The sequence below is a fragment of the Acomys minous genome (genome assembly GCF_964271855.1).
Source record: "Acomys minous genome assembly, chromosome: 3".
NCBI lineage: Eukaryota > Metazoa > Chordata > Mammalia > Rodentia > Muridae > Acomys > Acomys minous.
In genome coordinates, this window is record NC_140485.1 from 35,798,043 (window position 1) to 35,812,773 (window position 14,731).

Consider the following 14,731-nt stretch of genomic DNA (forward strand, 5'->3'; position numbering starts at 1 on the left):
AGTCAGGAAAAGGATCTTTATTTTGATTCATTAAAATTTTGGTTATAACATAAAAAAAATGTGTTTGGTGGTGGTGGTGGGGTGTGTGTGTGTGTGTGTGTGTGTGTATGTGTGTATGTGTGTGTGTATGTGTGTGTATGTGTGTATGTGTGTGTGTATGTGTGTGTATGTGTGTGTATGTGTATGTGTGTGTATGTGTGTGTATGTGTGTGTATGTGTGTATGTTTTGTGTATGTGTGTGTATGTGTGTGTGTGTGTGTGTGTGTGTGTGTGTGTGTGTGTGTGTGATTATTCTTTGTTCTCTTCTGTCCCCTTCTTGCTGGTGTCTTTCCTCCTCCCAGAAGCCTCCCTATCCTGCTTTCCAGACATATATTCTATCACCTTCTCCTCTTGTTCCCTCTTCCTCTATAGCACTTCCTTCCTTCACACAATCCCCACTATACCTGTGTATGTGTGCGCGCACACACATACACACACACACATGTACATAAATTTACATTTAAATCTACCTTCTGCATATGCAATAAAACGTTTGTCTTTCTGAGTCTGCCATTTTTTAACTTGACATAATAATCTCCTGTTCAGTAGGAGAAGGATCTATTTACTGAGCTTGTCAAATATAACTTTATCAAACAACTGATGGCATAATAAAGTTAAAAGAAGTCAGATGTGACTTAGGGCTAATGTTTATCAGCTCTCCCAACTGCAAGAAGAGTAAATGAAATTCCCAGAGGGGAAAAAAACTAGAAATTTATTCTGCTAGGTCTAAGATAAGAGGGACACCACTTATCTCCTATATAGACAGACAGACAGACAGGCACACATACACACACACATACATACACCAAGACTTAAACACTATGACACCTATGATTGCTTCCATAAGAGCTGTTCCCCCACTGATGTGTCTACTTGTGATCTCTGCTCTAATGAAACAGACCTCAGCAAGCCTTATTACTCATATACCTAAATGACCAAAAGGAATGTTTTGTGAAAAGAGTTCACGAGTCTGCAGCAAGGTGGCACCATGAGCTTTGAACTCTGTACCCAGTTTTTAGACTCCATTCATCTTTTGAAAGGCTGCTGTTTGGTGAGGACATCAAACCTCCTATGGAGGATATAAAGTGTGATGGGTGGGATTAAACAAGCTAGGAAAGGGGACAGGTGGGTTCTCGGGGGACTCTGTAAAGAAGGTTGAAGCTAACCTCCCTTTTGCCGTTGGTTTTGCTGGCTAGGTACAGGGCCACAGATCTTATTTGCACCAACCAGGAAATTGCCCAAGTTTGGTTTGAGGGATGAACAGTGAAGGAGGCTGCTAAATTTTTCAGTGCCTCTCTATTTCTCCAGACAGAAGTCAAGTCTATTAGAAGTGCATAGCACCCCTACTCAGAGGCACTGATCTTAGTGGCCAGTGAAAAGTTTTGTGCCTGTAGCCCTGAAAATTCTGCCACTTCTCTCTCCTATTGTCACCTCCTCAACATTTTAAGAGCAAAGTCAAATCTGAGATTTGAGCAGAATAGTGTCTGTACTGATAAGAAAAAAACGGTGATGATGTATTTTTGTTGAGTTTTGTGTAAGATTTACTCATTATTCTTGCAAATTGATAGTACTTTACAACAGTAAATATGTGACTCTTAAATGAAATATTAATTAAGCATCACGTGTGTGTGTGTGTGTGTGTGTGTGTGTGTGTGTGTGTGTGTGTGTATGTGTGTGCAACAGCCTGGGAATTAAAAACAAGGACAGCCCTATGAGCATATACAGGGGGAGGTAATCCCCCTCAGGAACAGTCATAGGGGAGGGGAATAAGGGGAAAATGGGAGGGAGGGAAGAATGGGAGGATACAAGGGATGGGATAACCATTGAGGTGTAACAAGAATAAATTAATTTTTAAAAAGGAGAAAAAACCCAAAAATAAACAAAAATAAAAATAAAAACAAGGACAGATACCACTCTGACTTTTACAGCACAATAGGATAGCACAGTAAAGTCTCCTCTTCTCTACAAAAACCAAGGTCAAAGGTAGAGATGCAGTTAAATGTTAAGCAACAGATGATTTGCAGGTATTTGTCCATGATCTGCTGGAAAGTAGATAAAATCTGGACTCTTGTGAGATCACAGGCTGAAATCTCACATTTTGTCTGGTAATCTAAAAGCAAAGAGACTGTTGCCAATCTGTATTTAGCTTGACTCTTTTTGGGCATCCCAACCTTAACATCTTGACTTTTGGCTTTAAATAGTTGTTGATTCAAAGCTTGAGTCAGGACCCCACCCCTGATTACACAAGTACCACTCAAAAACTTTTTATTAACCATGGTCAAGTGAACACAACAAGCCTTGGTACCACAAATGTTCTCTCTCATACTTTTATATCTTTCCAAATGCTTATATGCTTACAAATTATTCGGGCCTAAAAATAAATGCATAATACATTTTCTCAAAAGGCAAGATCACATGCAGCACAAGGCTACCTGCAAACCATCTGTATGCTCTGACCTTCCAACCGTTCTGTCTTCCCCTCTAGAGTGCCACCACAGGGCTTGCAGAATTGTCAACTTCCCTTTGTGGAATTAGGGAAGCCTATAAACTACCAATTTACTCTCACAGTCATGATCTTGTTGGTTACTTGCAAACAACTGGAGACTGCAGGTTCTCGTTCCAAATCTACTGAATTATATACCCCAAAGAAATGGGGGGGGAGGGTCTGTGCTGCACCTGGACCCTTAGATTATCCCACTTCCAGAGCAAAAGGGCCTAAGATTAATCTGTAAAGACTGTAATTATTGGGTAGGGGTGAATACCTGGGCTCTCCCTAGCTTCCACAGATAAGTTTCCAGTTCCTAGGAATGCAGCTCTCACAGCTGTCTTACAGAGAAAAGTTAGCATAGCTCTTGGCCTTACATGCGTAGAAGTTTTCTATTTTTATTTTGATAAAATGCACATAATTTACTCTCTTAGCCATTTTGAAGTGTACAGTCCAGAGTAACTGAAGCCTTTTATAATGTTATGCACCACAATCATCTCTATAGCTGCTTCCATTTCATCAAACGAAACCCTGCTCATTTAACAGTAACTCCCTGTTCCTCCCTCCCTGGAGCCCCCTGAAAACTACCATTTTTCTTTCTGTCTATATGGTTTTGACTGTCCTTGCTATCTGAGTTAAAGCCACACAGTATTTGCTTTCCATAGCTGACATATCTCACTTAACATGTCTGTGAGTAGCACAAGTTACGTGGACCTAGTCCATGAGAAGTCCCTTCCTCTCTAAGGCTGGTCCTGTAATATCTACATGTATCATACTTTTCTTACCCAATTATCTGTTGAGAGATACTTAGGTTACTTGTATATTTTAGCAGTTAGGAACAATGCTGCTGCGAATTTGGATTATACAACTATCTATCAAGACCTGATTTGTACTTTTTGTGTATAGAACCAGGAATGAAATTTCTGGACCACATGGTAATTCTATTTATTATTATTATTTATTTTTTTTTAAAGAAACAACTGTCCTGTTTTCCATGGTACCTAGTTTCATTTCTTTTCACCTAGGCTAGCTCAATGGGGTCCAAATTTTCTCTATCAAAATTTATTTTTCTCTTTACTTTCTGTTTACTTGTATCTTTTAATGTAATAATCATCCTACTGAGTGTAAAGGACATTCACTCTTACACTGTTCTTGGCAGGTCGTAACCTACTTGGCAGGTTGTGGCCTTCAGAGCTGCCCCATGCTTCTGGCCAAAGGATACCCTGATGTTGGCTGGAACCCCATCGAAGGGGAACGTTATCTGTCCTTCCTGAGGTTTGCTGTCTTCGTGAACAGTGAGTCCCATGTGCTCCATGCCTCTCAGACCCACGATAAAATAATGATGGCTATCTACACAGAAAGGCATTCCTTCACTTCTTTTTTGTCACTTAATATAACAGATTCTAATGATGGTTGACAACTGGCAAGAGAACTCCCGAGAAAGAATAGGCCAGACAAGCATCAAGGGGAGACTCTAGTGACAGATCCAGCAAGAAACTCGCTGCTGGGCGCTTGTACTTGCCTTCTCTGTGTGCCTCTTCTCCTATCACCTCTTCTGTTTTACAGAGCTAAAAGAGCATGTGCCTTTAGACTTAGTCTATGAGTGGGTGGGAGGATGGATGGATGCAGAAGTGGATCAAAAGTTCATAGAGAAGTGAATAGCTATTAAAGGTAACTCAAGCCCAAGGGGTAATTGCCATAACTGCTTTGAATATTGTTGCTCTTGGTACAAATTATCTTCTGTTTGTAATGAACTTCTGTTCTACCAGCACACTCTCATCATGCCAGAATGATGATTCAGCATTCTGTAAGACAACTGGACTACTTTCTTGAAAACCAAGATTTTGTTACAACACTAATTCACTTGGATTTGCACTGCAGCTATGTTTCTCTGTTATAACCATAAGACCCAAGCTTCTCCCCTTCTCAGCCTTTTTAAAGCTGTTTTCTTCTCTCAAGGCCAGTTTTAGTATATCCTGGAATAGTCTATTTCACTTCTTGTCAAAGTAATTATACTCTAGAATTAGCACAGAATTAATATATCAGAACAGAAAGGAAGGAAGGAGAGAGAAAGGGAAAACACTAAGATTTCAGGGTGTAAGGCTAGAGAAATGGCTTGGTGCTTGAGGGTACTGGCTGCTCTTCTGGGATTTGATTCTCAGCACCCACATGGTGGTTCCAATCTTGAGGTATCCAGCTTCCTCTTCTGGCCTCTTGTGGGCACCAGGCATGCATGCAGTACAGAGACATGCACACAGATAAAATACCCAAGCACATAAGATAAATAACTAGTTGTTTAAGAATTAAGGACTGTCTTAATCAAACCCCTACTCTGATCTACCCAATGGGCAGGACATTCTCCACAGTTATGTGGAGAGCAGGGACGGACTCTGCCATGAACTCTGGTGCTCCATATTTGACCACCTTTCCTTGGTGGGGAATCCTGGTGGCACTCAAAGAAAGAATAAGCAGGCTACCAAGATGAGACTTAATAGCCTATGACCATATAGTGTGGGAGGAGGTCCCCCTCCATCATAGACCTAGGGGAGGGGAATAGGGTGAAAGCAGGAGGGAGGATACAAGTGATGGAATAACAATTGAGTTGTAATCTGAATAAATTAATAAAAAAATTTTAAAAGAATTAAGGACTGGAGAGGTTGCTCAGCCACAGAGAATGCATTTTTGTTTTGTTTTGTTGGGTTTTTTTTTGTTTGTTTTTTTTTTTTTTGCAGAAGCCTAGAGTTCAGTTACCATAACCCACATCAGACAGCTCATGACCACCTATAACTCCAGTTCCAGAGTATTTGATACCATCTTCTGTCCCCAAAGGGCATCCACATACATGTGCTTACACACACACACACACACACACACACACACACACACACACACACACACGTAAAAAGAAAATATATCTTTTAAGTGTTTTTATGTACATAGATTGCATGACAGACAAAATGGATGCAAGCAGGTTTGATTTTTCTTTCATCTTATCTGCCTTCATAGTCAAGATGATGGATTTTGTAAATCATTTAATGTAACCCTCAGTTTGAAGGTATCTGTTGGCTATGATCCTATGTAGATTACATGAATTCCAACACTTAACTTTTGCTGATTAGGTACAACCATAAAGAACTAAACTCTGGACCAAAATGTGATATGTCTCTCTTACCTTCATGCTGTTTATATCTTTTTAGCCTAGAGTCTTCAGTGCATCTTCATAATGCCACAAGTTCTAATAAATTGGATACACTTATTGGCTCTAATATTTATGTTATTTCTAGAAGTACTATATTTGTTTGGGGGAAAGTACACCAGCTTCTGCTCTAAAATTATTTATAGTCTTTTAAAGGGGACTATGCATATACAGATATCACTATTTTAAAAATAAATAAATAAATGGTATAAAGGCAGGGTGGGACCACTCAATACCATCAAGAGGATGAACTTGTCCTCTTGAGATGATCAGAGAAGACACTGTGAAGGAGACAGTGTTCAAGATGAACCTCAAGTGTCAAGTTTCTAGAAACAGATGCAGGAGAGGTTATCCAGTCAGGAGCAGCATGAACATGTCCTAGAGGCTAAGGCACACTGTTCTTAGTAAACAGTGATCTGTTGATCCAGAGGGTGGCTGTGTGAATGACAGTAGAGGATGAGGTTTGAAAGATAGATAGATGGTTGCAATAGGGAGAGCATAAGTGCCAAGCTGAAGTGTTTAGTATCAAATGTTTTGTGTAGAGAACTGGGAAACCTTTGTAACAGGAGACAGAGTGACAGCTACTACTGACAGGTTCTGTGCTCAGGTTGAATTGAATTATAATGGTGAAGATAGAGATAGATGAGAGTAAATACATTTGAAAGAAATCACAAAGAATGGATCGCTGCTGCTGCTGCTGCTGCTGCTGGTGGTGGTAATGGTGATCATGAGGAGGAAGAACAGAAGGAGGAGGAAGATGGATGGATGGATGATGGATGGATGAATGTGAGTGTGTTAAACACTAAATCACTAAGCTGAAATTCTTAGCTGAGAGATTGGAAGGTAGAGAGGAAAGAAATCAGGATAAAAGAAAAAGAAAATGGCTTAGCATAGATCACTGTAAGCTTATTTTAGGTCAAATAATACTGAATTTAGTGTGCGCAATACTCAGAGGTGTCCCTAATTTGTCTATTAGGATAATAGATCAATCAGCAAATGGAAATTGCATATATCTGCAGACCACTTGTAGCTATAATGGTTTATATTATCTCAGGGGATTTACAAAGACAGTTATCTGGAGAAATTTTTCATGTAATAGTTTTAGTTTTGAATACCTACAAGACAAAGGGTGTCTCAGTCATATTTTATGGGAGACTTTAGGATGGAAAAATGGAACATCTGGAGTTCAAAATCAGCTCTATATTTTATGGGCTATATAAATTTAAACAAGTTAATGAAACCTTTCAACCCAGGTCTTTTTAATATATAAAGCCTTTTTAATACATAATTAAAATGTATTTATTAAATTTTAATATATTAATAATAGAATATATATGAGTTATTTTAAGGTATAGATGAGATAAGCCAGAGAAAACTTGATTAGCTTTCCATGGTATATGATATGAATGTTCATGGTGTGTGCTGGCGAATGTTGGTTCATGGTGATGGATGGTGTTGTGGATGATGAAGCTGTTCATACTGAGTGATAGTCTTGATGATGATAGTGAAGGATGGGTGAAGCAGTTCTCTGTAGGTGACAGTGAATGATGGAGGAGGATTAGGAAATATAGAGCATTCATAGTGGGTGACAATAAATAATGGTAGATGATACAGGAGATCCACGTTGGGTGGTGGTGGTAAATGATGATGGTGAATGGTAGAGGAGTTTAAGGTAAGTGATGCTGAATAGTGATGGCTGATGATTTTTGGATGATGGGATATTCATAGTAGATAATACTAAGTAATAGTCAAGATGGTAGGTGATGATAGAGGTGTTCAGGGCAGGTGACACTGGGAATAATGACAGCAGATAATGTACATTGGGATGAGCATGATAGACTTAGAGAATTATTATTACAGTGATGGCAGGTATATGGGCAATGTCCTGATAATAGGTGATGATATACGTGATAGCAGGTAATAGAGGTGTTTATGTTAAGTTATATCTAGTGATAATAGGGATTCTTTTAACTAATGGTAATAGTGATGCTAGAATATTATAGTTGGCATAGTGGTCATTACACGTTGTGGAAACGATAGAGGTTGGGATGATAGACATGGTTAAAAATAGTGATGAATAATAGTAGGGATGGTAATAGATGGGAAGAATGATTTTAAAAACTACTAGTTATTGAACTTTTAACACATGCTAGACTATTCAATATATTTTTTTATAAACATTCACTATTAGATTACACAATAATTCAATGTTATAATATCTTGGTCTATTCAGTCAGTTACAACAAAATACCATTGACTGGTTAAGTTATAAACAAAATAGATTTCTGCCTCAAAGACTTTAGAGTGGGCAGCCCAAGGTCAGCACCATCAGACTAACTTGATAGTAAGGTTTACAGATTACTAAATAGCATGGCTGAAGTAGCAAGGTTCTCGGGAACCTCACTTATAAATATGCTAGTCCTATTCATAAAGACCACATTGAGGAGCTAATCATTCCCAGAGGTCCCACCTTTAAACACTATTACACTGAGGGGGGTTGGGATTCAGGTTATAAGTTTGGCATAATACATGCATTCGGACCATAGCTGTAGGTAAAGTTGTCTTCATGATCTTAAAAATAAGTCCTGGAAGCTTAAAGAGATTAAATGCTTTGCCTCCAAGTCACATCAGTAGAAGGACATGAAAACACAGTGTGAATAAGCATAGTCTGGAGGCTAGCTCCCTGTATTCTAGTACTCAGGAGGCTGAGGCAGGAGGATTTCAAGTGTGAGGCCATCCTGGGTGACACAGTCTCTTGCGATGAGGATAATGGGAAGAAAGGAAGGAGAAGAGGAAGGATAATAATTATATTAATTAACGATACTTTAAAGCCTGAGTGAAAAGCTTTTTGATATCAAAATAATACAATTGAAAAACTCTAATATTATTGTAATGGCATAGCTTAATGTTTTATATAACCTTCATAAATAAGACTTCAATATAAAAGAATTTCTTAAAAGATCATTTTTCTCTACTGTATTTACTGTATTTTTTATTATCTTTCACTTAAAAGCTTTGGGTTGGGAGAGAGGAAGCGTCTATGTACCTGAAAATAGCCAACTCTGCAGCCAGACACGTGATATGACTGCTGGTCTATGACTCATCACTTCCTAAAGTAGGTATTAGGAAGGAAAGACCTCATTCCCATCCACAAGAGGGGAAGACATTCTGTGCTCTTTGTTGCAGCCACCACTTCATCAGGTTATAAGCATGCTTGTGAGAAATACAGTCATTCCCTAGGCCTTGGAAGCTGCTGCCCCAGGCTGATACACTATCAGCAGTCCTAATGTTCATTATCCGTCACGTGACATATGAAGACTATGTGAGGGGCTGTAAGAAGTAATGAACTGTGTTCTAGAAGTTGTGTGTCTTTCAACTCAAAGCATAAAACAGCATGGTTTCAATTAGAATTGTTGGGAAGGTGTCTGGAATCCTTGTTAAAGGTTCTGTAACCCAACGCACCTACACATGTAGTGGGACACCTAAGTGTGCCTATGCCAGGAGGGGTGGTGTTTGTTGGAATTTGATAAAGTCGATGTAGGAGTGATTAGAGAAGACAGTGTTAAATAGTACCTTGGAGAAAGAGACAGTTGTATTTCTTTTAATTTCTTATTATTTGAGATAATATAATTATATCATGTCCACCTTAAAAGTTGTATAGAGAGGTCATGCTGATAGATGCTGCAAGTTCTTAGGATGCATTTCACCTATTGGGCTCAAGAGCACAAATTGGCATCTTAGCTTTAAAGGTCATACAAGGTATAGGTGCTTGAGTGTTATCTTGTGCACTTCTGTCTGTGCGTTTGTGGATATGGGGAGTGTTTATTAACTTTTCTTGTGACCAATACTAAAGACTAGGTGCGGTCAGGACAAAAATAAATATGTGGCTTTTGTTCTGAAATTTATAATATAATTAGAGAGACCCAACAAACTCTCAAAAGTGTCACCAGCAGTAAAGAACTGTTGTAAAAGGGAAAATGTAAACAATGTCATTATGTACCCAGGAAACACTACCAGCTAGCATGGTAAGAGACTGAATGATACAAAGAATGTTTGAGATTGGTTAATGGAGCTTTCATACTCAGCACCTCCTCACCCTTTCTTACTGATTAAAAGTTATGTGTGAGCTCTCCAAAGCCAGTGCTACTGCAGTCATTTCCCTCAGTACCTGGTGGAGTCTCTATGCCTGAGAAGGGGAAGGAAACAGTTGAGACACCCACAAGAATTGTATAGAGACTGATACCAGGACATGTGACTCTGTCTGTGAAAACTCAAACACACACACACACACACACACACAGAGAGAGAGAGAGAGAGAGAGAGAGAGAGAGAGAGAGAGAGAGAGAGAGAGGTTCAAAAGAGAGTGTGTGTGTTGTTCGCATGTCAGTGACTCAGACATGTGATATAAACAACTTATTGGAGGAAAGGTTTATTTTGGCTCATGGTTTTAGAGAACTCCACAGTTGCTTGGCCTCATGCCTTGTGCAGAACACTGGGGTGGCAAGAACCTGTGATAGAAGATCATCTTCAGCTGCAGAGAGAAAAAGGTCAAGAAGGAGGAAAAGAACAAGATAGCCCCAAGAAAGACCTCAGTGCCCTACTGTCTTCACCTAGGCTTTACCTTCTAAAGTTTCTAAAACCTCCCAATAGCTCTCTCTACCCAGTGGGTCCCAGGGCTTTCACACATAATCCCATGGTGTACATTTTATATTTAAAAACCAGGATAAAAGATATTTGACTCTGTGGCTTCCACACTGTTGTATTCAGTGCTGAATATCTTGGCAACAAACTCACATGACCAGAATCGTGTGTGTGTGTGTGTGTGTGTGTGTGTGTGTGTGTGATTTCAATAATAAAAATAGTGAATGAAGCTCAGTATATAAATAAAACCAGGAATTTAAACTAAAATAGGATTTAAAGTCATATCTAAAAGCCCTGCCTCATCAACTCTTTATACAAAATATTCTATGTCTGGCATGCATCACAAGTTAACTTTTATATTGAATAGATGCTATATAGTCTGTCAAAATGCACCTCATTGAGTTTTCTAAAATATGTGGACCTAAACTATAAATACACAAGTAATATTTTAGCATGACTAAATCCTAGCCCTAGGGTTCCACCATGCCAGTCCACCCTACAGGACTTTATTTGTTCCTTAACTTTCAAACTCACACATATGCTGATGACCTCCTTTATCTTGCTTTGTTTTCTTCCCTAAGTCCTAAGCTTACACTTTCCCACTTTATCTTTCCACTGGAATTCTAAGAGGCATCTGAAATGCCACACATCTAAAGGTTGCATATATAATTATAATCCCAAACCCACCGTTTCCCCCCAATAATTCTCCATCTCCTTAACTTCAAGCATGTGTTTTTCAGATACACAGACCAAACCTTGGGCAGCTGCATTTCTCCTCATTCATATGCCCTGTCTATCTTTGAAATCTGTTGATTTCATGTCTAAAGCATTTTTGAAGGCAACGTGTTTCTCACCTTTCTACTGGCCACATGCTATCCCAGGCTGTTTTCTTCTTCTGCCCAGACTACTTCATTGACATCGAATCCAAACTCTAGGGCTCTACTACCCTGAATAGTTTTATATCAACTTGACACAAGCTAAAGTTATCTGAAAGGAGGGCCCAGCCCATTGTGGTTGGTGCTGTCCCTGGGTTGGTGGTCCTGGGTGCTATAAGAAAGAAGGCTGAGCAAGCCATAAGGAGCAAGACAGTAAACAGTGCCCCTCCACAGCTTCTGCATCAGCTCCTGCTTCTTGGTTTCTGCCCTGTTGCAGTTCTTTTCCTGACTTTCTTCAATGATGAACAGTGATATGAAAGTGTAAGGCAAATAAACCCTTTCCTTCCCAACTTGACTTTTGGTCATGGTGTTTTGACATAGCATAGGACATCTACTCTCCTATATCTGCCTGCAGACAAATGTATATTTATTGTCATGAGATAATAAGCATTGATTCATTGTACATGTGCAAGACAACTGGGGAGTGCTCGTGTCAATCAATTTGTCTGATAGGATAGTTCTGTTCCATGGAACTCATTCTGGGGTCCAGGCTCCACCATCTTTTTTAATACTTGTTCATTTTTCTAGATCAGTGGCTAGAAGGTAGGCTCAGTGAAAGTTTGAATTAATGAAAAATCAGCTAACCCTTCCTGGTTTGCTCTTGTTTTATGACAGTATTTTACATACATATCCCTAACTTCTCCCTCTCAGACCAAGAGGAAGAGTAATATCTTCAGTCCCTGTGATGCTTTGGCTTTGTACAGGGATCCTGGAACTAGATCAAAAATGGCATCCACTGAGAATCATGTGTGGGGACTTGGTTAGCACCCCTACCTTGTGATATCTATACGGGTATTTCTAGTCTCTTGATGAACCCTTTGTTCTCTCTCACTCCTAGGGGATCTCTCTTTTCCCTTGGACTAGTTGAAATCAGAGAACATGTACAACTAACACTCTTCTGTTCAGAAGCTGACAATGGTCTGATAATGCAGTGAGAGGCAGGGTTTCCCCCTAAAACATTTCAAGCCTTTCCCTTGAGTGATCTATTAATTTATTCAAAAACTCTTAGCTGGATGGTGGTAGCAGATGCCTTTAATTCCAACACTCAGTGGAGGGGTGGTGGCATAGAGGCAGGTGGATCTCTGTGAGTTGGACTCCATCCTAGTCTACCAAGCTATTTCCAGGACAGCCAGGCTACACAGAAAAAGCCTGTCTTTAAAAAGCAAGAACAAACAAACAACTCTTTTGTAGGTGAGGGTATAGCTCAGGGTAGAACTTGCCTGGGTTCAGCTCTCAGCATCAAAAAAATTAATAAACAATAACTATTTTGATTGCTTACTATATGTCAAGCATTAACAAAACCCTGAGCACATAGGATTAGGTAATTAGCGATAGCACTCCGTCCTTACAAAATTGCAGTTTAGTGAGAAAAGCAGATGCAAGGAAAGGTTCAGAGTGTTTGAGAAGATGAGATTTCTGGGCCTCACCTGCTTTAAGCTACTTCTGAAGAATTCCACTGAGTTCCCTAAGTCAAGAGTTTATCATAAGAGAATGGGAAGGGAGACCACACCACAGTCCAACCGACTTCATAGCAGAACTTCAGTTAGAACACAGGTTGACGATCAGTGAGTCTATTAATTGTCCCTGAAGTCTGACATCTTTGCCAGTGTGAAATGGAGAGAGTCATTCATACTTTCAGCCAACTGCTCAGACAAGTTGGAAAGGAAGTTGCAGCATTATCGATGCTGAGCTGAAAGCCTTTGGAGGAAGGCACTGTGGCCATCCACACTCTTGTTAATCTCATTTCTTATTTTCAGAAACTCAAGCAAAGCTATTGCAGTGTACCCTTGAGCAAAAGCAGTTTACCTCAAAATGTTCTTTCTCCCATGACAAGTACCCTGAAGGTCAACGTTCAGTAGACTTGGTTGGCAGTCAGGCTCACAGAGCTACAGGCAATCAGAAAGAGAGCTTTCACACTCTTCCATCCCACTGCTCCATGAAGCCTTTCCAAATGCTTCCCCTTGGTCCCTTGTCCAATCTGCCACAGTGACTGGATTCTGGTGTCTTCCTCTTACACTCTATGTTTGCATCGCCCACATGTGTCTAAATTGAAACAAGTAAGGAATGGCTTCCCAGGTCAGTTCTCGGAGTCAATCTAATTAGCTAAATTCTGAGAATGTGAGGTTTGGATTAAAAGGGGCTAATTGGGCAAATGAGCTTAGATTTAATCTCAATACACAACTCCGATTTCTCCATCTGTTTCTGGTGCTTCTGTAGCCTATAACTCTATGGTGCTAATTGCCGTGTGATGAGCTCAACTGATTTCAGCATGCTGATTTAAACATGTGCTGACCCACAAGCATCTCCAGTGTGAGGTAAAAACATCAGAGTGCGGTCTTTGAGTCAGCCTCACTAATAAGGTTGGGTGTTTTTTCTCCAATTCTGACTCTTAGCGTTTCAAAGGACATGTGTATGTGTTGCCTGCTAAGAATTACAGGCTAGAAATATTTGAAAGTAGTGACACATAATACATCTATGTCAAAGAGTATTTCCTTTCGAATGTGTCATTCCTTCTGGTACTTGTACTAAAATAACTCCCTTGTGATTGAATTGTTACCAGGCTATATCAAGAATATAAGGTAGAAGTGGCATGCTATTCTTTTAAAAATATATTTATATTTTGGAATTTCATACATGCACACAATGTGTTTTGATCAAATTATTCCTCAACTCTCTCCCACAAACTCTACTCATAGCACCACCAATTTTCTCTACTTATCACAAATATTCCTCTCTTAGGCCTTGGAGCCTAACTAGTGCTGCCAGTATGTGCATCGATTACAGTTTTTGGCTGCTGTGTATTGGGTGAGACTTGAAAGGAAGTTGTTTGTTTTTGAGAAAGGGTCTCAATCTGTGTTCCAAGCTGGCCTTGAACATGTTGTTCTCCTGACTCGGCCTCCTAGTCCTAGGATTATGTACATATGCTTCTGTGCTTAGCTCCTATGACAAATATCTTCACAAATTCTCTAAACTCTCCATGAACAAATGAGCTATATGACAATTGGTGAACAATGATGAGCTGTTTAAAGTCAATATCATGAAAACTTCTGGATCAAGTGAGCATAATTCTAAAACAGCCTTAAAGTCCCACAAGTGCGCTCATCCTCATATGCCCTCAATGTAGCACTTTTAGGTGGAAACAGAGATGAATCCCAGAGCTGTGAACAAGCTAGGCAAGTGTTCTACCCCTGAGTTATATGCCCAGCCTTAATTATTCCAAGTAATTTTTCACAAAACAGAATTTAAACTGCCCCAGGTAGTTTTTTTTTTTTTAATGTCTAAAAATTATCTTGGATTCCTCCCTCCAAAATACAAAGCCTAAATCTTATTCCTTTAAGTATGAGCTAGGTTTAGTGAATCACTTTTAATGAATAAAATACTACAGGGAGTGCTACAAGAACCCCAGCTTCTGCCCTATTCTCTTAATCTGTGGGA

At 39.6% G+C, this 14,731-nt stretch overlaps 1 protein-coding gene across 1 annotated transcript in view; it reads left to right on the forward strand.

The window, feature by feature from the left end:
- The window catches only part of RYR3 (ryanodine receptor 3), a 529,413-nt gene that overhangs the window by 373,969 nt on the left and 140,713 nt on the right, over positions 1–14,731 (forward strand). The window contains exon 44 of the mRNA XM_084776329.1: positions 3,684–3,819. Within this exon, the coding sequence (XP_084632455.1) occupies positions 3,684–3,819 (136 nt within the window). The remainder of the gene's footprint in view (positions 1–3,683; positions 3,820–14,731) is intronic.